Raw genomic sequence first — 26,451 nt, 5'->3', positions numbered from 1 at the left:
ATAATCACAACTCACAAAAAGAAAAACCTAAACATCAATGATACTCTCAAGGAACTTCTAAAGTTTAAATTTACTGCTTGAGTTACTTTTTCAATTGTTGAACAGTAAATTCTTTTTGGTTTGACATCATATTACAGATGATTAATCACTTCATACATTGATATGTATCTATTGTTTGAATATTTTCATTATTTTTTCTTTTTGGATTTTGATATTGTTATGTGTTTTTTGTTTGGTTAGTTGTTGTTGAATTTGTTTTATATAGTTGATAGTTTAATTTAATTAACAGTGCTTATTTTATAATCTTATAATTTAATATATATATATATATATATCATATAAAATACAATCGAACTATAACATATTTATATTTAATTTTTTTAATAAATTTTATATAATTTCCATTTTTACATATTTCATTTTCCAAATGAATATAAAAGAAAATTAAATAGTTAGAATTACTTTTAATTTTATGTTACTAATTCTTCTTCTAATTTAACCATTATTTTTAATATCTAAATGAGTATTTATTTTATTAGTTTATAATCTAATATATATCATATAAAATTATTATATGATAATTACACTTTTATAATGCGATAGAACTAAAATTATCAAAATACATAAATAATTTAACTAAAATTAATATATATATATATATATATATATAAGTATTCAAGTAACAATTTTATAGAATGACAACACCAAATATTATTAAAATAAATAATTAAAATCATACAAATTAAAATTAAAATTATTCTTTTATAACACACATTGTACCATTAAATATGTTTTGAAAAAAAAAAAAATTAATATGTGCATTATACGAGTCAACTACTAGTAGAATATGGACTTGGGATTCCTACTGTGCCTTAAGGCACAACAGCTGCAGCCCATTGGGGGCGTGTCCCAAATCTTTTTCGATGATCCAAACCGTTTATATTGTAATGTTCATTGAATAGATCATTCATACAAAAAATCAAGTAAATTGGACATTTGTAGCTTCATAAAAAGAGCACATTTGTTTTTCAAAAAATAAACGGTTAACATGATTTTAATAATTTTTTTAAAAAAATTAGGACTTGATCATGGAGTTATAGATGTCTGGTTAATTTGATTTTTTACATGAATAATATACTCGACAAACCTTACAATATGAACAGTTTAGATCATTAAAATACAATAAAAATACCTCCAAACCTCATAGCACGGCTACTGTGCCATAAGGCACAGCAGCAACCCTCAGTCCGTAGAGTATATATGTGAGAAAAATGGTGGGCCTTATATAATGGAGCCCATGTGTGAGTTTCCATTTATCACACATTTGTATCTCATTCCTTGAAATTTTTTTATACTCCTAATAGAATTATCATGAATGATATACAGCATTACACTTTGACTATAAAACTACAATTTTACTAAAGAAGAGAAAATTATTACACATTCATATTTTCTAGGCGAATTTTTTTAAAGATTTCTGATATTAAGATTTTATAAAATAAAAGATATACAATATTTTTATAATAGTTAGGTCAAGTTTGGCATGAGACAAAAAAGATAAAAAGTCAAAAAGTTACTATCCTATTTAAGTCATATCATCTTATTTAAGTCACATCACCTCTCTAACACATCACTTCAAACCCAACCCAAACCCAACCCATATTTCATAAAAAGTCAAAAAGTGCACTTATTTAGTCTTCCCAAACTAAGCCTTAATATCCTTTAACATTTTCACAGAAAAAATTTTACTCTGAGAAATTTGATCCTAACTCAGAGAAATTTCAATTTTCATAAAGAAATTTTTTTGTGATCATACCAAAAAATATCTCTGTGAAAATTGAAATTTCTTTGAATCGGGGCCAAAATTTCTTTGAGTCAAACAAAAATTTTCTGAGTGAAATTTTTTCTGTAAAAATATTAAGAGACCTTAGCTAATAAAGTAAATATTTTAAACCTCTACTGCAATACAAAGTTGAAGAGTGATAGTTTACTAATTTTTCCTAGTTCTACGCAGCATAAACAAGTAGATTTGATGTATATTTATTAAGGAAATATTATAGCAATAGAATTTATATATAAAAAATTTATACAAAATAATACGACCAGTTTATATTCATTTATTGAAAATTAAAAAACCTATCACGTTAATTCCTGATTACAAAAATATCATAGTCACATTATTATTTATAATTTTTTATGAAATTGCCAAGATACCCTTGCCATTCTCTCTCCTACCTTCCACTCCTCTCTTCTTGCTCCCTCTCTCTTGCAATCCCTAACCCACTGTACTGTCCGCATTCCCTCTCCTCCCTCACCCTGCCGTCACTAACCCCTTGCAACCTTCCTCGGCTGCAATCCACTGCCACCTACTCTCCTCCCTTCATCTCACATCCCCCACCTTTCCCCTCAATAGTCCTCTTTCCATTCTCCACCAAATAATGAAATATTCAGCATTATAATTACATTACTACTTATTGACCAATGAGATATTATAATTAATGAATTAATTAATAATAATCACTAATATAACTAGGGAGCTTTTTTGATAAATCTTTTTTCTAAGAATTTTATTCCATCCAACCCATATTCTTTTTGACTATTCCATTAGGTGTAAGAAGACCAAAATACCTTTTTCATCTACTTATGTTCCATTTAGTCCACATTATTTTCTTATATTTCAATAAGTCCTATGGGTGACATAATTACCAAAATATCCCTAATGTGAATGTTCATATCCTATGGGTGACATAATTACCAAAATATCCCTAATGTGAATGTTCACATCGTCAATGTGAATGTTCACACTGTCAATGTAAATGTTCAGACCGTCAATGTGGATGTTCCTATTTGAGGTAAGAAGACCAAAATATCATTTTCATCTACTTATGTTCCATTTAGTTCACATTATTTTCTTATGTTTCAATAAATCCTATGGGTGACATAATTACCAAAATACCCCTAATGTGAATGTTCACATCCTATGGGTGACATAATTACCAAAATACCCCTAATGTGAATGTTTACACCGTCAATGTGAATGTTCCTATTTGAGGTAAGAAGACCAAAATACCCTTTTCATCTACTTATGTTCTATTTAGTCCACATTATTTTCTTATGTTTCAATAAGTCCTATGGGTGACATAATTATCAAAATACCCCTAATGTGAATGTTCACATCCTATGGGTGACATAATTGTCAAAATACCCCTAATGTGAATGTTCACATCATCAATATGAATGTTCACACCGTCAATATAAATGTTTCTATTTGAGGTAAGTAGACCAAAATACCCTTTTAATCTACTTATGTTCTATTTAGTCCACATTATTTTCTTATGTTTTAATAAGTCCTATGAGTGACATAATTACCAAAATACCCCTAATGTGAATGTTCACACCGTCAATGTGAATGTTCCTATTTGAGGTAAGAAGACCAAAATACCCTTTTCATCTATTTATGTTCCATTTAATTCACATTATTTTTTTATGTTTTAATAAGTCTTATGGGTGACATAATTACCAAAATACCTCTAATATGAATGTTCACATCCTATGGGTGACATAATTATCAAAATACCCCTAATGTGAATGTTCACATTGTCAATGTAAATATTCACATAGTCAATGTGTAGGGGCTCGGCCTAGCCCGGGCAGCCAACCTATGTAAAGCCTCATGGGTGCTTTCCAAAATTCGGGTCGGGCTGGACCGGCCTACGGGCCAAAAAATTAGGCCTAGGCCCTAGCCCAGGCACAAAGGTATTCAGGCTTTGGGTGCCCCGTTGGGTTGAACCAAGGGGCTTGGGCTTAGACTCGGGCTTGGGTTGGGCTTGGGTGAGCCTCGCCATTTTTTAAAATTCTTTTTAATTTTTTCTCCCAAAATTTTATTATTTTCCACAAAAAAGACACCGGGCCTCTGGCGGGCCGGGCCTCGAGCCGAGCCTTAAATGGGCCTTATGCGGACTGAGCTTCAAAGTGATGGCCCAGGTCTTAGCCCAAGTTCTCAGGCTGGGCTCGGGCCCGGGCCCAAACGAGCTTGCCCCGGGCCGCGAGAGGGCTTCGGGTGGCCCACGGGCCGCAGGCCAATTTTACACTCCTATCAATGTGAATATTAACATGTCAATGTGAATATTCACATTGTCAATAGATCGAACCCGCCCCGGGCCACAGGTCAATTTTATACTCCTATCAATGTTAATGTTAACATGTCAATGTGAATATTCACATTGTAAATGGGTCGGGCTGGGCCCACGGGCGGGTTTCGGGCTGCTTACGGGCCACGGGTCATTTTTACACTCCTATCAACGTGAATGTTAATATGTTAATGTGAATATTTACATTGTCAACGGGCCGGGCCCACCCCGGGCAGCCCACGGGCCGTGGGCCAATTTTACACTCCTATCAATGTGAATGTTAACATGTCAATGTGAATATTCACATTGTCAACGGACCGGGCCCGCCTCGGTCTAGGGAGGAGCTTTGGACCGCCCACGGGCCACGGGCCAATTTTACATTTTCACCAATGTGAATGTTAAAATATGAATATTTACAGCCCGCCCCGCTCCAGGCAACGGGCGGGCTTCGGGCCACCCACGGGCCGCGAGCCAATTTTACACTCCTATCAATGTGAATGTTAACATGTCAATGTGAATATTCACATTGTAAACGGGCCGGGCCGGGCAGGGCCCGCGAGCCGGTTTCGGGCCGTCCACGGGCAGCGGGCCAATTTTACACTCCTATCAATGTGAATGTTAACATGTCAATGTAAATATTCACATTGTAAACGGGCCAGGCCCGCGGGCGAGTTTCGGGCCGTCCACGGGCAGTGGGGCATTTTTATATTCCTATCAATGTGAATGTTAACATGTCAATGTAAATATTCACATTGCAAACGGGTCGGGTCGGGTCGGGTCGGACCGGGCCCGCGGGCAGGTTTTGGGCCGCGGGTCAATTTTACACTCCTATCAATGTGAATGTTAATATGTTAATGTGAATATTCACATTGTCAACGGGCCGGGCCGGGCCGGGCCCGGGCAGCCCACAGGCCGCAGGCGGGTTTCGGGCCGCTCACGGGCTGCGGGCCAATTTTACACTTATATCAATGTGAATGTTAACATGTCAATGTGAATATTCACATTGTGAACGGATCGGGCCTGCCTCGGCTCGGGGGCGAGCTTCGGACCGCCCATGGGCCATGGGTCAATTTTACATTCTTACCAATGTGAATGTTAAAATATGAATATTTACAGCCCGCCCCGCCCCGGGCAACGGGCAGGTTTCGGGCCGCCCACGGGCCGCGGGTCAATTTTACATTCATATCAATGTGAATGTTAACATGTCAATGTGAATATTCACATTGTAAATGGGCCGGACCGGGCCCGCGGGAGTGTTTTGGGCCTCTTACGGGCCGCAGGTCAATTTTACACTCCTATCAACGTGAATGTTAATATGTTAATGTGAATATTCACATTGTCAACGGGCCGGTCGGGCCCGCCCCGGGCAGCCTACGGGCCACGGGCTATCAATATGAATGTTAACATGTCAATGTGAATATTCACATTGTCAACGGACTGGGTCCGCCCCGACCCGGGGGCGATCTTCGGATCGCCCTCGGGCCACGGGCCAATTTTACATTCTTACCAATGTGAATGTTAAAATATGAATATTTACATCATAAAATTGCTAACCGTTTAAAAAATATTTGTAAGGATATCAAAATTAAATATGAAGGTATAAGAGTCTAAAAAAAGAGTGTAAATCAAGAAAAAGGACTTTATGGAATAAAACTATACATACATGGGACTAAATGGGTTAATAAATTTCTTCATGCACTTTTTGGGTTAAAACACTTCTAAATGTGATTTATCAATAAAAATCCCATATAATTATATATGGAGGTATGCTAAGAAGTGGGTTAAAAGCCACTTCCCAGCTTTTAACTCATTTCATTAGAAAATTCTATTTCCACATACCTAATTAACTCAGAGACACACTTAATGAAATTTTAATTTAATGACAATTATACAAAAATATATAAAATATTTTTTTAACATTTTTTATTTGTGAATAGTAATGACTTTTTGACTTTTTGTGTAACTTTTTGACTTTTTTTTTTATTTTTTGGGACTTGCCAAACCTGGCCTTAATTGTGACAATTAATCTTTTTATACTTGATAGTTGTGATGTCATTTTTCTATTTATCTACTGTTAATGAAGCTAACACAAATTTAAAATGGAGATATCAAAGTGAAATTTTGGTACAGATGCAAGAATTAAAGTGAAATTTTGATGAAAATATAAAGGTGCTAATACCTATGGCTCATATAATAAGTTTTGTCAACTTATTAAGGTCATATGTACAACGAAAATGTGACATTAATTGCAACTTGATTTAAACCATAAAAGATTAATTATAAAAAGTGACAGAGGCAAAAGAAATTTTGGTAGAACGAGTGATAAATGAAATTTAACTCAACACTTTTGCTTACATGGAAAAATAACAATAATATTTTTCTTTTTTCTTTCTTTCCTTATAAATTTTCAATGCCATGAAAAGCATCCTTTGGTAGAATTTTAATTACTAGTATGGCCGTTAAATAAATCAAGTTAAAAACTCATCATTCGAGATTAACTTATTATGTAAATAAGTCAAACATAAACATAATTTTAAACTTGTTAAGTTCTACTACTTGACTTTTGGGAAGTAGGAAAAAAGCTAACAAAGCTATTTATTGCCTTTTTTTTTAAAGAAAATGTACAAAAAAGTAGAGGTGATATAACCCCAATAAACCAATATGATGGTTTTTTTTCTATGTTCCCAAAATAAAGTTATTTAAACTCGACTTGTGTACAACTTGTTAAAAACTCATTCAAAATCAATTCGTTATATAAAAAAATTAAATTTAAATATAATTTTAAACTCGTTAAATTATCAAATCAAAATTAAACAACCTATTACTTGGTTCATTTTCGACCCTAATTACTAGTTTTAGAAATATATTGATTATTGCTGGTACTCCGGATTTTTCCAAGTTTGCCTAGGCCAGTTGGACAGCAAAGTTTGTCAAATTGGGCTTCAATTAAACAATGGGCCTCAAAGTGGGCCAATATTTGCTAATTGAGTGTCATTACTAATTGGGCCTAAACTTGGGCCAGACAAGGGTCCATACTCGCCCAGCCAAAGTCCACGGCACATTTCCATCTTCATCTTCCTCTCTCGCTCTCTCTCTCTACTCTCTCTCCTCAGTGCTCACTGATCTGAAAATGGCTGGAAGTGGGCGACGAAGTGCGAGAAGCAGAATCAAATACAGACGCCGACAAAGATCGAACCCCTCTCCGCAATCCCAAACTCCGAAAGCACAGAAGCAGAGACCACAGTCTCATTCGCCTCTTAAATGTTGATCTCAAAGTTCTTCTAGGGTTTGCTATCATCGCGTTCTTGATTGTCCTTTTCATGATTCATCGACTTATAATTACCGTTGAACATCCTTAGAAACCCGGGGTCGTGACCCCATTCCTTGCCCAAAGATCATGGATCTTCCTCAGGTGAAACTTTCATCTACAATTTGAATGAACTCATATAATATATATATATATATATATATGTGTGTGTGTGTGTGTGTGTTACTGAGATTTGGATGAATCAATTGTTGTAGTTTCAAGGTGATCACAAGGAGAGCTTGTATCGGGGAACTTATCGCCCTAACGTTTATCTTGGAATTCGTGCGAGGTATTCCATTGCCTTTTGTCAAATTTTATCTGCACTTTTTTTAGTTTGTATATATATGTATATGTATATTATAGAATCTATAAACTGTTGCTTTTATTGTTTCTAAAAAATGTAGTTTTTTCTAGTGGGAAAGTTGATTTTTTTTAGATTTTTTAGTTGCTTTTTTAGGGGAAAATTACCATGTAGTCATATGTAGGGGATCTATTTCCCTTCTAATCCCAATTTATTTTTAATAGATCAATAGGTCCACAATTTTTTAAGTTTTATACCCAGAGGTCCCGTTTTTTATTTTCGTATTTTTAAATGACTGTATTACCCTCTGTTTTGAGATCTATATATGCGTGAAAAATCAAATTTTTGCTCCGTTTAAAAAAAGGAAATCAAATCTTCGTCTCCGCAATCTCGATTTCTCTTCGTTGTGGCGATCTCATTGTGCTGTGTGGTCGATCTCATTGTGTTGTGAGGTGGATCTGGTTGTGCGATTTGAATCTCTGTGTACAGGCGATATCTGCGTACGTTGTCTCTCTCTCTCTCTCTCTCTGTGGTGATAGATATATGTATGTGTATGTATGTATCTGTCGATACATAAATATACATATATATGTATATATATATATATATATGTTTGTGTGTGTATGTGGTTTGTATTTGTCGATATATATGTATGTATATATAGATAAGCAAATTTGCGTGATATGTGGTTTGTGTTTGGCGAATTTTGTTTGTTTGATTTTGATTTTGTTGATTTTGTTTGTCGTATAGTGTAATGTGTTTTGAAGTTGTATTTTGGAATTGTGAATTCTGGTGTTTTGATACTGATATGTTGTAAGTGTATAATTTGCAATTTGGAATTGTAAATTGTGCACTGTTGGTATTGATATGTTGTAATTGTATAATTTTGCAGTTTGGAATCTGTGAACAATTGTTTGTTGGTTTGTGATTTTGTAGTATGGAGCGGTGTTTCATGTTAATGTGCAAATACAGTAATTGTTGTGCTGCTATTAAGATTAGTGAGGGATGTAGTTATGATGAAGTTGTTGAGAAAATATGTGCGAAGTTCAAGGAGTTGAGTGTTGGTAACTTTTGTTTGTTTTTCTCTGTTCCTGGATATTCTAATTGTATTGTTGAATGTGATGATGATTTGGGGAATATGCTGTCAATGGTAGGTGGTAGTGGTTGTCATGTTGTTGATGTTATTGTGGGGGATAAGAGAGTTGTGGAGGTTGATGATGGTAATTCTTGTAGGATTGATTCTGTAACTTGTGAGAGTTCTTTTGTGAATGATTGTGATGATGTTGGTGGTTTGTTGCGTAGTTTTTATCCAGAACCAGAGAGAGTTTTGTTGTCTGCTAGTTGGAAGGGGATTATACATAATGTTGGTCAAGAATTTGAAGGTGGAGTGCCGGGGTTCCGCATTGCATTGGCTAAGTATGCAGTTGAGTGTGGTTTTGCAGTGAATTATTTGAAGAACGATGCAACAAGAGTAACCGTTGAATGTATGATGAAGTCGTCTACGGGTTGTAAATGGTTTGTGCATGGAAGGGTGTTGATGGATTCTGGTGTTTTTTTTATAATGAAGTTGGATAATGTGCATACTTGTGGGGTTGTTGCTCGTAGATCTTGTAGCAAAATGGTTGGTTCTAGACTTGTGTCTGATATTGTGCAAAATGCTATTAGTGATAATCCGTTGACTCGTCCTATTGAAGTTAAAAAAAAGTTGAAGAAGCAATATGGTATAGATGTTTCTTATCGGGTTGCATGGTTAGGAGTTGATAAGGCAAGAGGTGGGTTGTTTGGTGATTTTGCAACTTCTTTTAACCAGCTTCGATGGTACCTTGAGACGGCTATAAGAATGAATCCGGGAAGTGTGTTTGAATTAGATGTGGATAAAAGTAGTAGGTGTTTTCGGAGGTTGTTTGTGGCATTTAATGGATGTTTGTATGACTTTCAATTTTGTCATCCGTTGTTGTTTGTTGATGGTACATTTTTGAAGGGGCGTTACAAGGGGCATTTGCTTGCAGCAACATCAAAGGATGGTAATCAAGGTATGTATTTATTTGCAGTTAGTATTGGTTTAGTTTGTCAGTGTGTTATTGTATTGTGAGTCTGCTAATTTTTGCAGTTTGATGTGGTTTTGTTTGCAGGTTTGTTTCCTTTGGCTTTTGCGATTGTTGACGCTGAAAATCAAGATAATTGGATGTGGTTCTTAAGTCAGTTGTTGAAGGCTGTTGGTTCAAGCCGGAGATTGACTTTTGTGTCGGACCGTCAACATGGATTCCTAGACGCTCTTTCAGTGGTTTTCCCCAATGCACATCATGCTTATTGCTTGAATCATTTGAAGAGAAATTTGATTGACAAATTGGTGGGACTTCGTACTAACTATAAGCTGTGTTTGATGAAAATATTAGTTAAATGTGCTTATGCGCCAACGGTTGCTTCTTTCCAACATTATATGGAGAAATTGAGGCGTATTGCTGGGAATGGTAGAGTTGATAGTATGTTGGATGGTTTGCAAAATGATAAGTGGGCCAATGCATTTTTTAGAGGGAAACGATATGGTGAGATGTCATCTAATGCTGCCGAGTCTTACAATAATTGGATTGGTGGGGCCCGTGAGTTGCCTATTACTTGTATGGTCGATATGATTAGGGTTCAAATCATGACTCAATTGTCGGATAGAAGAGCTGAATCTAGAAGATGGACTACGAAATTGTGTCCAGTTATGGAAAAGAAGTTGGTGGACTCTTTGGAGCTAGCTAAGTCTTGGGATGTGATTGTTGCTAGTGATACTATGCTTGAGGTTCATTCTTCTATTTCTTTTTATGTTGATATTGGTAGACAGACTTGTTCTTGCCATGAATGGCAATTGAATGGTTTTCCTTGTTGTCATGCTGTGCATGCTTTGCGTAGTTGTGGTAGAGATGTGTATGGTTTCATTGATCCTTTTTTTCATGTAGATTGTTTTAGAGAGTCATACAAGGAATCTGTTTATCCAGTGCCTTCAAATGAGAGATTTGACTTTGATGGTGCCAATAGTTCGGTTATCAAACCTCCTATAACGAAGAAGCAACCCGGGCGGAACAAGAAGAAGAGGATACCTTCTAGGGGTGAGAATGTGAAGCAAATCAAGTGTGGAAGGTGCTTGAAATATGGGAATCACAATAAGAAGACGTGCAAGGCTGCTATTTGAGGCCACAATCTATTCTTTTGGATTTGTATTTGAATTTGAGGAATTATGATAATAAAAAATGTGATACTTGGTATTATGGAAGTAATGAATAAAGTTGGTTGAATTGTTTTTTGTTTGTTGATGTGTTCTTTACTTATTGAAGTTGTTTTGTAACAGTCTGGTTTTGTTTTTTATTTTTATGGAATGCAGAGAAGGTTGTTGAAAATTTCTTATTGAAACAGTATAATATGGAAATGCAGTTCATATTTCATAGTGAGAAAACTGTATAATTTTGTAGTTTTAAGAATTATTAGAAACGACCTAATGAAACCGCATAATTTTGCAATTTTAAAAATTATTAGAAACTGCAAAATTTTGCAGTTTGAAGAATTATTAGAAACAACCTTTACTGTATGAAAATATATGCAACCACAAACAAGTAGACAAACAATCAGAAGAAGAACCACAATAATAATAACAAGAAGAAGAGCAACAACAACATCAATCATTTTCACCATAACCATAATAACCAGAAAAAGATCATTCCCAAAAGTATATAAAGTACTTGTCACATGTTAAAAAAGAAAAAAAAATAAAAATAAAAAAGGTAAAAAGATATGTTCCCTTGAATATTTGTATTGTCAATAAGTTTGTTCATTGTTTCTATGGTTTGGTATGTTTTGTCAACATTTGGTAATGCTCGAGTTTCCAGGATCGGTTCTCATCATTGAGGAATTGATTGATGATTTGTGCTCGAAATTTGACCCACTCAGTTGGACGAAGTTTTTTCTGCACAGGTTGCCAGTTGAGATATTGGTTGATAACATTGCAGACGGCGATTGCACAATCATTCCTGCAGTGTTTGAGAAGAAGTTAATTAGTTAGGTGAAACTGCAAAATTTAGCATATTGGAAGATTAGTTTATGGATTTTGTATCTTACGAGTGTGGGGTTTGTTGTGGGCATTCCTCAATTGATGCAATTTCTGTCTCGCACTCTTGAGATGATAACATGTTTCCCTGTTTGCTGAGTAATGCTTTATTCCATCTCAGTTGATGTTGTTGCTACAAAATAGTTAGTGGGTGTTTTTGTTAGTTATAGTGATGAGTTGAGATGTTTGTAAAGGAATGGAACTAAGTATGAAATTTTATTTTAACTTATAATTTGCTTTGCAATTTCAAAGTGCTTGTTGTGGCAATCTTTTGCTGGTCTCAAAGAGTCATAGTGTCTCCATATTCCATCAGCATTGTCAAAGACCATAATTGTCCAATGGTTGTCGTGGTTGATTGGGAAATGGATATATCAGTTTTTCATTGCTTCTGGAAAATGGCTGTCCATCAGTTTTTCTCTTAGTGCTTGATCTTGGTTTTGTAGTGGAGTCTGTAAGTTATATATATGTTTGAAATATGTTATAAAACTATGTAGTAATACATGTTGAGAAAGTAGAAAATTTTGCAGTTGTAAGGTATGTTAAGTTTTGCTTACATTGATGAGTGTTGAGAAAACGTAAGATCTTCTTGCATATGGATTGCTTGCAAAGACTAGATTGTTTTTCTCAAATTTTTCAATGGTTGGTTGGAGTGCCAATTGCTTTTCTGAGAAGGCATCAATGACCTGAAACATATTATATATGAGAATGTGTTAGGTTTGTGGAATAGGTTATTGAATATGTACAGAAACTGTAAAATTGTGCAGTTGGAGACCTACATTCCCATATAAGGGTTCCCCGTTGGTCAATCTGCATATATCTGAAAAGTATACGCAGTTTTCATCTTCGCTGCCAGACCAGACACAAGCACTTGATTGTGTGTTGTTGATGAGTTAAATTTGGTCTTGGTCTTTTTTGGATAGGCTATGCCAAACCTTGTTTGTTTTGCGGCATGAAATGGCGAGTGGCTTGTTTGGGATTGATTCTTCTTGGAAATCATCATCACTTTCTAATACTTGAAGTTTTGTCTTCTTTTGATTGGCATGCTCTTTTGGGTTTGTTTCAGCAGCAACTGCTTTCTCTTGGCCAATATGTTCTTGCATCTTTTCTTTCTGCTGTTGTTTTTCTTCATGAGCACCCTCTTTTTTGTTGTCATTCTTCTTCTCTTTTTCTTCATCGGTACCCTGTGTTGGTTTGGGTACATCAGCAGCAGTTTGTGTCTTGTTTCTTGCATCTTCTTTGGGTTTGGTCATTGGTTGGTATTCAAAATCTGGGTCATGTGCTTGTTTTCTTGATTTTTGTTTGATTCTCTTGACCATGGATCTTTGTTGGGGACTGCCAATTTTTTTGGTGGACATTTCCTTCAATTGATCTTTTTTTTTTTACGCAATTCAGCCATGAATTTTTGTTCCATTTCTTGCATTTGTGCTCTCATGGCTGATATGAGCTTGTCCTTGTCGTCCTCTTTTATTTGTTGTCTTTCTTCTGCTTTGTCATTGTCTTGTTGTTCATCAGGTTCTTCTTCTGTTTCTTGTTGTTGTTGTTGTTGTTGTTGTTCTTCTTCTTCTTCTTCTTCTTCTTCTTTTTCTTCAGTTTCTTCTTCATCAGTTTCTTCTTCATCAATCACTTGATTTTTTTCATCATCACTCTTTTCTTCTTGTTCATCACTTTCTGGTTCTTCTTGTGGTTTTTGCTTTCTTTTTTTTTTTTGTTGTTCTTCTTGTTCTGATTGTGATTCTGATTCTGAATGATGTTTTTCTTCGAGAAAGTCATCCTCATCACTGTCTAGAAATCTTCTTTTTTTTGTTACTTATGTTTTCTTTTTTTGCTTATTGTCCTTTTTGTGGTCTTGTTTCTTTGCTGAAGAGTCTGTTGATGTGCTTTGATTGATATGCAATAACTGTATTTCTTGTTTAGTTGGGGTTAAAGCACTTTGGTTAACCTGCATTGGAACAATGTGGCATATGTCAGTAATACTGTAAATTTGGTCAGTTTCATAAGATGAGTTGTACTGTGAGTAATGTGGGTTAAGTGTCGAAATATGTTTTTTGAAACTGAAAAATATTACAGTTTCATAACATGAGTGATGTTAAAGAAGTGTGTGCTTTGAAACTGAAATTTTCATAGTTTCATAATATGATTTGTACTACAATGAATATGAAAGGAGTGTTGAATAGATTTGTGCTATGATAGTATAGAAGAGTTTGAATACCTTTTCAAAGTGAGCAAGGCTGATGTGTTTCCACTTGGAGTAGATTTTGCCAAGGTTCCGTTTCATAAACCTTGGGAAGCCTTCTTTGTTGGATGGTCGGAGGAGTTTACTGTGCTCACAGTACCAGTACTGTAAAAAAAAAAAAAGTTGAAATATGTTAGATAGTTAGAAATAGGTGGATGTCTGATATTTTTGTGGGAAGTAGTTGAGTAATGTGTTTACCAAGAGTAACATGACGCATCCAGTGACATGCCTTGGGTTGTTGTTTGCATTTGCCATTGAATTCATCAGTGTGTCTTTTATTGCCTTAACCCAATTGTACTTCTTGATGTTGTTGAGATTGTCAACATAGTTGAGGAAACCCCAACTGAGTGTATGGCCTGTTGTGGGCATGAAAAGTTTCAAGCACAAGCAAAGGGTGATTACCCTTGCAAGATCTTGACGATCATTGGTTGATTTTCCTTTTTTTGTTTGTTGAAACATTTTGGTCAAAGACTTGCCATCCAATATCTTGACTGATTTGCATCTTCGTTTGTAAAATGGAAGCTCAAAATCCTTTGGTCTTGCATAGGATTTGGTGGTGATGCTGTCTTCTCCACAGTCGATACCAAAAATGAGCTTGACATCACTGCTTCTGAGTTTCATTTCCTTTTTGCCAAGTAGAAATGATCTTTTTCTTTTGTTGTAGAGTGTTGTCATTTCTGCTACAATGGAATTGTAGCATCTGCACCAAGAGGCCTTCAGTTGTGTTGAGGAGAGAGCATTTATAAGGGGCCAAAAAGGGGTTTTTTGCAGCTCTGTCTGTTGGGCTTTTGTGAATTTGACCCCCTTCAACAGTTTGATTACCGTTCCGATGTTGGAACGATAATTAAATTGTTGGACTCTCTTTGCAGGGACTGCTTTTTTTTTTTCTTTTGATGCCTTGGTTTTTGTTTTGGGAGTTGATTGGCTTTCTTGGAGCTTTCTTTTTTTGGTTGGAAGAGCTTCTTGGTTTTTTGTTGGCTTTCTTTTGTTTGTTTTTGTTGTGGTTGGAGGTGTGGTTGGTGTTTGTTGGGTAAGTGGGGTCTGTGGTGTAGTTCTTGGGCTTTTTCTTGTAGGTGGTGTGGTTGTTTTGTGGGTTTTTTGGTGGGGTCTGTTGGGTTTGGTTGTTTTTGGGTGTGGTGGTTTGGTTTTTTGTGGATGGGGAGATGGTGGTGGCATTTTAGTGGATACAGGAGATGGACTTTCAAAAGGGGAGATGGTTAAATCCCTGATTGGATTTGTGGGCATATGGGTTTGTTTCTTCCAATATCTTCCAACAGCTATTTCTGAAAAAATGAAAGTGACAGCAGGGTATGAGTAATATAGTGACAAAACTGTATAATTTTGAAGTTTTATATGCAGTTTAATATGAAGTTATATGTATTTTGTTGGTAACAGTTACGAAACTGTATAATTTGACAGTTTGATTTGCACTTTATAATAAGTTAGCTATTTGTTTTGAGTAGTGGTTAAACTGTGTAATTTTGCAGTTTCATTTGCAGTTTGAATAAATTTAGATATGTTACTTGTATAGTGATGAAATGAAACACTATGATGTTGCAGTTTTTATAAGGAAACAGTATGAACAATAGGAACAGCCCATTGTATTTTGTAAAAAGCAACAATAACAACAAAAAGATTAAAAATTCAAAAATAAGAATAAGAGAAGCCAATATTGAATAACAAGAATAAGAATAAGGTGTTTGAATGTGTAAAAACAGGGATTTATGTGTAAAAACAGTGTTTAGAATGTTGAAAAACAAGGGACTATATATAATAGAGGGTTTATACATTTGGAAGTATGTAAAATGTGTATATACGAAATATGAAAGAATGATGTACAAATGTGAATGAAAAATAATGAATAGGTGAAGAGAGATGTTACTTTTTTTCCCCATTTTTGTGAATCAGAAGTCAGGAACTATGAAATCTCTTCAGAGTGGTGATGGTTCTTCATGTTGTTGAGAGTCGCCGATTGGAGAATATGAACGGCTTGGTGTTGTGTTGAAGATGAACGGTTTGGTTTTGTGGTTAGGGTAAGGTTTCAGAGGGAATGGAGTCGAACGGAGGAGAGATGGAGGATTGAGAATGCGATTTCGAGCGACGGAGATGTAACAGTGTACTGATCAGACTGAGATGATTGTGGGTGATGAAGATGAACGGTTACGTTTTCTGGTTAGGGTTAGGGTTTCAGAGGGGATGGAGTTGAACGGAAGAGAGATGGAGGACTGAGGAGTCGATTTCGAGCGGCGGAGACGTGACAGTGTAGTGATCGGACTGAGATGATGGGGACGTGGGAGATGGTTGCACGCGTGTAAATTGGATGATATATTGTGGGTATTTTCGTCTTATTGTTAATTTGAGGACTTAATGGAGTATTAAATTTGTTTTGGGTCTAAATGGGGTATGATATGTTGGGCTTGGACCTTTGGGTCAGACGCCCCTTTTTTAGCCGAAAACAAATGGGCTTTAGCCCAAAAAAAAAAAAAAAAGCTTATTTTGCCAAAGCCAAATGGGGACTAGCTAATCATCCTAACAAGTGGTGAATTTAAGAACAAAGTTTATGATGTTTGCCTCCAGATTAAGACTTATGTTTGCTACAGCAATACAAAGAAGAGGCAGAGAGAGAGGGGAAAATAAAATTCCTTTTTTATGACTGTAAAATGATTTACGAACATAATTTTCATATAAAAATTAATTCAGAATTGTGTAGCAGGGTCGCTTTCAAATCTATGAGTCAAAATAATGGATGTTTTGATTCGAAATAAAAGGAGCTGAGGATGACTGGTGTTATATTATATGTGATATTTATATATTGTGTTTGAGCATTGTTTCTTCGATCCCAATAGGTTCCACAAATTCACTGTGAAGTTTGTTAACCCTTTCAATTTTATCCATTGTGGTAAAGATGGTTGTAATTAACAGTTATTTATCAAAAAATAAATAAAATTAATAGTTGTAGTTGTCAGGACTCCACAGTCTCTGGTTGCTGGATTGATGTGGCTTGGTTTAAAGGATGGAAGATATTTCATGCGACATGTCTGCCAAGATTCAGATGAATTGAAGACATACGGTTGGACGTGTCACAATGGACGGGATTATGGATGTCAAATGCTAGTTGACCAAGATATGACCTTGATGACAAGTTTTTTGAAATCCAAAGAAGATGGCAGTGGCTATGGAGGGGACTGGGCAGTTCGAATTGATGTGCAAAGTGAGAAGTAAATATCTTTCCCACCAATCTTACATTTGTCTTATCAAATACCTCTAATAAGCATGTTTTGTTTAGTGGATATAGCCCCAAAACTGGAGATTTTCTACAAGACAACCTATAAGAAAATAGCATGCGAATCTGAGGTGGAAATTATTGGTTTGCATAAAAAGAAATGTGTGTTAGCCTTGATTTGCACACATTTTTTCCTATGTTATGGTTTTTATTTGTTTGAAATTTTACACAGTAAAGATGCTGGGAATTATTAGTTTGCATTTTTAACAGTTTAGGCATTAATTATGGGACCTTGTAAGAATACACTCATCAGTACTAATGATTGGGTTGTGTATTTGTGTTGCTAGTACATTTACCCATTGTTATAGTAGTAGTTTTATATTGTGGGTGCTTTGTAATAGTACTTCTATATTGTTGAAAGCAAACTTATACTGAATGAATACTTCTCATGGGTTAAATGTGTGTTTGGAAATTTATCAAATAAATGTATATTTTTGGGGGGAAATTTTAAAAGGTCTATATTTAGGAATTACACATCATGTCATCGGCTAACAATTGTTTTTTGTAAATTAAATAGAATTTTAGGACTAAAGACGAAAACAAAGGATCATAAAAAATGTTTAGTTCTGTTGAATTTTAATTGCAAACAATTTATTGAAACCCCCCAAAGAAATGAATGAATTAAATTTAATTAATGACAACATTGATACAAACAATGACAGGATGAAGATTAGAATGTGTTCTTATCTTAGAAGTCTTAATTTTGAGAAAAATATTTATTTGTTAATGAATTCAGCAATATATAAGGATGTGGCTATTCCTAAGTTCAAAACCTATGTGCTTGCCAAGGTTGTTAAGATCGGGATCCTACATAGGATCGTTTTGGGGGTCTGGAGGATCGGATCGTAGGATCGGATCGGGGATTGTAAGATCCTACTAAAACGATGAAAAAATGCAATAATTCTTATATGTCTAACTAATACTATCAAAATACATATAAAATGACCCAAAAAAACTTGAGAATGTAGCTCAAATGGTAGAGCTCTCATACTTATGAGCAGATCGAGGTTCAAATCCTCGAATTGTCACTTGTGCACTAACAATAATCAATTCAAATATACATTTTGCACATTTTTTTAAAGAAAGAAAACATAATAAAAAAAGGTGGCAATTCAAGTTGTCATTCAAACATTTTCCTCAAATCTTAACAAAAGAACATACTAAAAGAAAATAGCAATTCAACTTCAAGTCTTCAAGTTAACACTTGCACAACATTGATATCCTTAACAAAACAAACTAAAATAAGAGAAGAATAAATAAACAAGAGGCTAAAACAAGTCATCATCTTCATCGCCGAAATCATCATTGCCACAATTGACAACATTGTCGATCTCATTGTCTCCCTCATCTTCATCATCACCTACAGTGTCACCCAACTCCTCAATGTCATCATCACCAATAGTAGCATCATCAAAGTCATCATCAAAATCCCTTGGAGCATTCATGTTGTCATCCATATCATCATCATCACTTACTTCATGAATTTCATCGACATTTTCTCCAATATGATCACGGCCTAAGTTGAAGAAAAAAAAAAATCCAAATTAAATCCAAATTGCAACTTCTAATTAAAACTAAAAGATGTATCATGTACCTAGACTTACATGCTTGTTCCAAATCCCTTGCAAGAGCATCTGCCTCTTCATCTTCTGAATGGCATCCATGTCGAGCATTCCTATCAAGCACATGCAACCAATTTCCTTCTCTTGGAAGAGTCGGATTCTCTTTCTCTGTTATCTACTCATCGTCTGATGGAACATCATCCAAACATAATGGATTCATGATTGATTGTCTATTCTTGTGCCTTTGTCTCAGTTTCAAATTGTACATCACAAAGACCAAGTCATTCATTCTCTTTTGGTGTAAACGATTCCTCCGCTTTGAGTGTACCATCTCAAAAGCACCCCAATTGCGCTCACACCCCGATGAACTGCATGTTAGACTTAATACCCTGATTGCAAACCTCTTCAACTCGGGACATTCATCACCAAAAGAGTCCCACCAATCCCCTACATCGAAATTTTAATTAAGTAGTTCAAAATTTAAAGTTCTTCAAAACAAATAATCATAACATAAGATTGATAGATACAACTTACAAATCAACTTAGGGTAAAGATAAATAACCTGGAGATTTCTTTTTTCTAGTCAAGATTGCATTTTGTATACCAAAGAGTCCTCTTGCATTCTTGAATGCATCAATTTGCAAATCTATCTTCACCCTCTCATTAGTGTCAGGGACCATTTTTTCAAGACATTTGTACAACCCAATTTTAATCTCTGCATCAGCTTGAAAATTGGGACTATAATGAAGCTGAGGGTTCAAGAAGTATGCTGCGGCATGCAATGGGTGATGGAGTTGGGTTTCCCATCTTCTATCAATGATGGCCCATACAGGATCATAGCTGACACAATTTAATAAATATTATTAATGAATAAATAAATAGTTTATGGAAATAGTATTAAAGAGTAAATAAATAGCCAACACTAAATAAAAAGTTTACCATCTTAGGACATTATTGAAATTCTTTTGAATTTCCTCTTTCGCACGATCCATTGCTTCATAAATGAATCCCATTGCTGGATGCTCATCCGAATCCACCAACCTAAGTACCTTAATGAGAGGTACTGCAGCCTTCAAGCAGGTAGAAACACCCTTCCAAAAATATCGATTGTCCAAAACAATATTTTCAATTTTTTTCCCCTTTTCAGACTTCGCAAATCTACTATTCCTCTACTTGTTTGATGTAAATAGAGAGAACAATGCGCCTTTTTGCTCATGAAGACGTCTCAATGTCAAGTAAGAGGTAGCAAACCGAGTTACCGCAGGCCTTATAAGTTCAATGTCTTTGGTAAACTCTTTCATCCAATGAATAAGATTGGTTCTTGAATAAATGTATGCCACAATCTTTTTTCCTTTACCAATTATAACACGATGAACTTGTATTTCCTTCTCAAAATCTTCTAACATCAAATCTATGCAATGGGCGGCACAAGGAGTCCAAAACAAGCCCTTTCTTTTATCCATTAACATTTGTCCCACCAATTTATAATTAGAAGCATTGTCAGTTACAACTTGTACAACATTTTCTTCTCCAACCTTCTCAACAACCTCATCTAACATCTCAAAAACCTTTTCACCCGTTTTTGAAATGTCGGATGTATCTAGTGATGACAAGAAAATAGTTCCATTAGGGCTATTCACAAGAAAATTACATATGGATCTTCTCTTTCTATCTGACCATCCATCCGACATAATTGTACATCCGGTCTTCTTCCATTGTTCCTTATACTCATCAACCAATTGTAGTGTCTCATGCACTTCTTTTTTTAAAAATGTCACCCTAATTTCATGGTAAGATGGTGGCACAAGTCCTTTTCCATAATCCTCAATCTTCTTAACCATGAGTGGAAATATAGGGTTGTTCACACAATTAAAAGGAATTGCACTAGTGTAAAAAAACGAGCTATGGTTTGACAAACATCATCTCTCTCTTCTTTCTTAAACATTTGATTGAGAGTTTTTTGATTTTGACGTCCAGATTTCTTCATAACAAATTTATCTATGGCACCCACCCGTTTTTGTTTGTTTTGATGATGATATGCTAATAGTTCCACCTCCTCTTCAGAATCATCACCAACATCAAACATCTTTCTCTTTTTATTTTGAGACTCTAATGTTTGAGTTCTTAAAAGACTCATGAACTTTCCTCTAACATCTTCTGGGACTTAAGGACATGGCTTAACATTTTGATGAGTACAAGCTAAATGATGTTTTAATCTATATATACCTCCCGATCGAGTCACATTACAATACTTGCATTGTACCTTTTTGGTTGCAGCATCTATTTCAATTCCATGTTCCCAACCAGGATCTGTTCGGTTACCCGCAACATTTTTCCTCTTCCTCCCTTTTCCAGAACCAGAGGCAGACATTGTTAACTCAATTGACAAACCTACAATCATATATTGAATATCACTGAATCAATTGACTACAATTTACAATTTGATAGTTGTGAAATATCAGAGAGAAAAAAAGTCAAGTTACAGTCAAAAATAAATTGATTACAATAGTAATACCATGATGCCCTACAAAGGCCTCATTGAAATTATAGATAAGGATAAATTAGAATTTAGAAGTTAATTTACAAATTACAAATTACTAACATTGAATCAATCAACTGTTACCAACATGAACACTAGGTAATCTAAAGTCATGTTACAAATTACAATTACAAATTAATTGAGAACAGACCTGTATGAAATGAAGCTGCACTTTTCCTTGGTGGTACACTGGTATCTGTGCACTTTTCCTTGGTGCTATCTGCAAAATAAATTACAAGTTAAAAATTAATTTAATTAGGTTGACAGGAAAATGAAAAAATGGAAGAAGGGGAAAAATGGAAGACGAAGTGGAAAAGGGGAAAAAAAAAGGGGAATGAAAGATAGAAAAATGGAAGAAGAGGGAAAAAAAAGGCAGTAGCAGAGGAAAAAGAAGATGGAAGAGAAGAAGAAAAGGAGTCGAAGAAGACAAACAGAGGAGAAGAAGGAGTCGAACAGAGGAGAAGAGAAGGACTCGAAGCACAGAAAAGAAGAGAAGAATGAGTCGAACAGAGAAGAAGAAGAAGAAGAAGAAGAGAAGACGAAGCAGACGAAGCATACCTGGAGCTGGAATCTGGATGGAGGCTGCTCAGCAATTTTCCCCCAATATTTTGCCCTAATCTTATGTCGTAAGTGTTTAGAAGAGAGAGAAGGTGCATCAAACTTGTAATAAAAATATCAGAAAAGGCCAAAAGTAGGATCGTATAGGATCGCGATCCAAATACGATCCTACGATCCCATTAACGATCCTAACGATCCTGTTCCGATCCTGAGCAAAATACGATTCAGCTTGCGATCTAGATCGATTCTCTAAAAATGGATCGTAGGATCGTACGATCCTACGATCCGGATCGCGATTTTAACAACCTTGGTGCTTGCCACGTGCGTCACACTTTGAAGTATAGCCTAGGAAGCTCTCTTTAGATCTATGCCTCATGTCATGGTTTACAAATATGACTAAAGAAACTTGCTCGCTTCTTGGACTATGGCAATGAGGTTCTCTTTTTTCTTTTTCTTTTTCTTTTTTTTTTTCAAATTCGACTTTGTATACTCTGTAAGAATTGGTAAATTACATTTATGTTCTCTTACTTAGCATAATTTATAGTTTTCACGTTTTTGTTTCATATCATGAATTCTTGAATATCTTCTATTCTTAAATTGGAAGTTGCTAGAAGTAGGATGGTATTACTGGCTTATGTTTCGTTCATTTGTTTTGATTTTTATCAGATCCAAGCTTAGTGAGGAGATGCAAACTGTGCACCTTTTCTTCTATCTTGCGGATGAAGATGGGAACGCTTTGAGTTTGAGTAGGGAGACCCTGAACATTCGTAAGAATTCCCTCCTGGCTTTTGGATCATGAACAGATGTTGGCAGTTGGAATCTAAATTTAGAATCAATGGTATGTTGTCAGATAGATGCACGAGAACCTTCATTGTGAAAGAGGAAATAATTACTCATGCATGCCTGTGCTCCTCCATGTTTATGTATTTTGCGGCCCCAACAATATTTTTAATTCAGCTTTAATCTCAAACCAATTTCTTGTAGGATGATTTCGAAGTCCATTATTCTGGCTTCAGGACATCTCACATTCACAATTTGTCAGACCTTGTCCAGCAAAATCTTGGAGCCCAAGTAAGAATTAATGTTTTTTGTTGTCTGTTGTTTTTTCTGCATGCTAAATCATGTTGATTTCTGCTATTGGTAAAACATTCATTTGCTTCCATTTTACAGTGTTATAATCGTACTAGTGTTTCATGTTTCAGTTTTCAGCAGTGGTTCTTTCACTTATGCTCTGTGTGTGTGGGTGCGCACACTTGCTTGCTCACTCACACTCTTGTATGTGTTGTTAGGTGAGTACGTTTGGTCATTTGCAACTCTCAGACACTACCGATGATTCTTCAAACATTTTAGTATTTCAGGTAGGCAGTCAGGGAGGTAACAGGTTACATGTGTCCACAGACTATGATTGCCATTCTCAGGTTTCCATTTCTCTTCTATCCCATATGCTTTTCTGTTTTTTATGCAGATCTTGGGTAGGATTTCTTTCAGAACAGATGTAGCTTTTATATCTGGAACTGGCGTAAAAGATTCAAGACTTAAAGAACGTCTCAGCAGCCTTACAGGTATCTTCTGTCAAGTTCTGTTCATGTTTCCTTTATCTTGATTGTGAACATTGTGTTTATAAGATTACAAGTGTCTCATTCTTTATGAAACTTCCTTATAAGTAATACTGGTATAACTTATCAGAAGCACAAGAAAACAGGCTGCTTGTTGGTATTGCCAAACAAGAAAGACTGCAGAATTAGATTTGAGGTAAATAACCTCTTTTCAAATTGAAAAGAGGCAACCAAAAATATTTAGCAATATGCTAGGAAGTCATGAAATCTAGAGGACTGCATATAGGATTACATGAAAACCTTCACTTACATTTTTTAATTAACTTGGTGGACAAGTTTAGTGAGAAGGAAAAAGATCAACTTAATAGACAAAGGAGAGTAAACGGGCATGCTGATTAAGAGAGAGAGAGAGAGAGGGGAGAGACAACTTTGGGAATGATTGTTGTCTAAAAGACCTAGAATAAAAACTTCGAAGAATTGTTACAGAGATGGGATTCAGGTCAATTCATAACGTTCATTAATTTAATTTAGCAGAGGAAATGAAGAGTGAAGTTGTTAACGCTATTAAAAGAAGTGAGTGGTGTAGTGCAGTCATTCTCACGGGAGGGTGTGGAGATAAGATGGGTGCGCTATGATCAAGATTTTAAGTCAATAGGCCATGTGATGATGTCAATGTCATTGACAAGAATTCAGCATAATGGTACCATTTTCGTGACCACGTATTCTAGTCCTCCGACCAAATTTCCCAGTCCTCCGACCAAATTTCCCTGTTTATTTTAAATTTAAATATTTTTTGAACTTTTCGCTCTTTGGGGAATTGAAATATCTTCTGAATGTAGGATCATATTCCTTTTGCATAAACAAGTTGAACCCCCCCTCCCGAAATTATATTTCTTTTGCGCAATATTACAATCCTTTTTGTATGGACACGTTGACTTATTCCCCAATTTCTTGTAATTTTTTTGTTTACTTTCAATAGCATAAGCTATTTATTTCAGCTTTGTAAGTTGTGATAATTTTGCTTCATACTTTTGGGTACCTTACTGACTAGTCAACTAGAAGAGAAGGAAAAAGAATTTGATGACAAATTCAAAAAATGCTTTAATTTGGCTGATGAGGTATCCATTCATATGAAATCCTTATATTTGTGTCATTTGTTTTTTGAAATCAAATAACCGTATGCAGAATTTTTAGGATCATGGCATGTCTTTGATAGTTTTGTTGCAAGTAACATGTCACTATAAGCCTAGTCACATTGGTGACTGCAGGAAAATTATACAATTCTTAAGATACAGTTTTTATTATTATTATTGTTATTGTTATTATTATTATTTGGATGGTCTCATTGTGTTTAAACTTAAAATTATGAATATGTTGATAAAAGTTATTCAGCCAGTTCATAGGCTTAAGGAGACTTTTTCAGCTCTCAATTTGAAAAGAACAACGCTTGTCTCCCTTTTTTTTCGAGGCTTAGGGAGAGCTTGACCAATTCTTAAATTTTGTGATCAAGATTTTAAGGAAAATTATACAATTCTTATGATTTCTTTTCTTGACCAACTCTTAAATTTTGTAGAGCTTTTTGATACACATGAAGATGTATAGGGTTTTTTTTTTCCTTCTCCTCTTTTGTATACGGATGGCATTCCCTTGATGCCTTTTTTAAATGAATCTTACTTAACTTACCAAAATAAAATGTCAAGCAGTTTAAATAATCCCGGTGGCCATTTCGTTTTATGTTTAAGTTGTATTCAATTGTACAAAATCTATATTTTGCATAAAATGAACTGTTCTGATATTATGACATGTTTTCAGCTTGATTCTGAGTCCATCTCCACTGGTAAGGCTGTAGTTGCGAGTTTGTTGGGTGGAATTGGCTACTTTTATGGCCAATCAAAAATCTCAGTCCCAAGTAACTCTAATGTAAGTTTTACAGATCTGTATGTGATCGTCTTAATCATATCAAATCAATTATGTCTTCATGAATTCCATTTGAAACACACTATCTCCATCTAATATGATTAACTGTGTTTTGAGGGAGAGAGAGGAAGAGAGGTGGTTTGAGTTTACAAAAGTTATTAGGATACATGGGCTGGGTTTACAGGTTAGCTGTAAAAGGTTTATTTGATTTAGCTTGATTGTCTACATGATTTAATTAGGGGCCAAGTCATTGCTACTTAGAGTGGCCTGTAGGTTAAGTAACTTAAGGCCTAATAGACTTATGAATTTCTGCTGCAATAAAGTATTTGGAAAGCTTTTTTTGGAGAACAAAATTTTAGATATGGTGTTGTCTTTTGACCGTCTTTTTTTTTTTATTTCTAGGTCTTGTTTTATATCCCCACGGCTTATAAAGTCAAGCTTATGTTGATATAATAATAATAATAATAATCTGATTTATAACCAAGATCAGATTTTACTAGATTTCAGGTTGATCCTAGTTTTTTTAGGATCCTTCTGAACCTTTAGCTACTGGATTCTTTTCCAGCCTACATCAAATCTCTATCTGGAATGTTTGTCATGTAAATAAGAAATTTGATGTAGAGCAGTTTTAAATTTGAAATTTGCAAATAATGTTATGGAAAGGGAAACATTGAAATTTTAAATAAAAAAAAAGGCACCTTATTTTGAAAAAAATAGAAGTTGAAATTTGATCACGAACTTTTGAAAATAAATTGGGGCACATTTCAGGAAACAATAAGTAATGGAAAGACAATTGTTTAGATTGATCAATCTGGTAGGAATCCTTTAAATTCCTCAGAATTTCCTTAGTCGGGCAACTATCACCCAATGGGTGATGACGATGACTTCGAGATCTAATGGTAAGTGTTAAACAAAATTGGCTGGTTCCATTCACCTATCCTCGGGTTTGTGGCATAGTATCCCGGACACTATTCATGG

At 35.2% G+C, this 26,451-nt stretch overlaps 2 protein-coding genes and 1 long non-coding RNA gene across 5 annotated transcripts; 2 read left to right on the top strand and 1 right to left on the bottom strand.

The window, feature by feature from the left end:
• Positions 1-7,657: 7,657 nt before the first annotated feature.
• On the top strand, positions 7,658-22,831 carry LOC145819885 (mannosyl-oligosaccharide glucosidase GCS1-like). Its single transcript, XM_082913840.1, has 3 exons — positions 7,658-7,726; positions 17,025-17,276; positions 22,667-22,831. Exons 2-3 carry the CDS (start codon positions 17,053-17,055, stop codon positions 22,797-22,799), a joined length of 357 nt encoding a protein of 118 aa, XP_082769966.1. The 5' UTR covers positions 7,658-7,726; positions 17,025-17,052; the 3' UTR covers positions 22,800-22,831.
• LOC114262328 (uncharacterized) lies at positions 18,690-22,601 on the bottom strand. Of its 3 annotated transcripts, XR_014360629.1 has the most exons (6): positions 22,001-22,601; positions 21,594-21,662; positions 19,843-21,294; positions 19,466-19,743; positions 18,946-19,350; positions 18,690-18,857 (listed from the first exon to the last, which is right to left on the bottom strand). XR_014360629.1 is itself a non-coding variant. In XM_082913838.1 (5 exons), the coding sequence occupies exons 3-5, from the start codon at positions 19,914-19,916 to the stop codon at positions 19,079-19,081; spliced, it is 624 nt and encodes a 207-aa protein (XP_082769964.1). In that variant the 5' UTR covers positions 19,917-21,294; positions 21,594-21,662; positions 22,001-22,321; the 3' UTR covers positions 18,690-19,078. The 3 variants fall into 3 exon arrangements, 2 of the variants coding, with proteins under 2 accessions (XP_082769964.1, XP_082769965.1); XM_082913838.1 differs by having other exon boundaries at positions 18,690-19,350; positions 22,001-22,321; XM_082913839.1 differs by having other exon boundaries at positions 18,690-19,350; positions 21,167-21,294; positions 22,001-22,321.
• A 458-nt stretch (positions 22,832-23,289) lies between the features above and the next one.
• LOC145819887 (uncharacterized) lies at positions 23,290-25,536 on the top strand. The gene is made up of 3 exons (XR_014360630.1): positions 23,290-23,358; positions 23,466-23,562; positions 25,369-25,536. It is a non-coding gene; the product is annotated as an uncharacterized LOC145819887 (long non-coding RNA).
• The last annotated feature ends 915 nt before the right edge of the window (positions 25,537-26,451 follow it).

Source organism: Camellia sinensis, chromosome 2 (genome assembly GCF_055761805.1).
Source record: "Camellia sinensis isolate YWXY chromosome 2, ASM5576180v1, whole genome shotgun sequence".
NCBI classification, from domain to species: Eukaryota; Viridiplantae; Streptophyta; class Magnoliopsida; order Ericales; family Theaceae; genus Camellia; species Camellia sinensis.
This window is presented reverse-complemented; position numbering and strand designations above follow the sequence as displayed.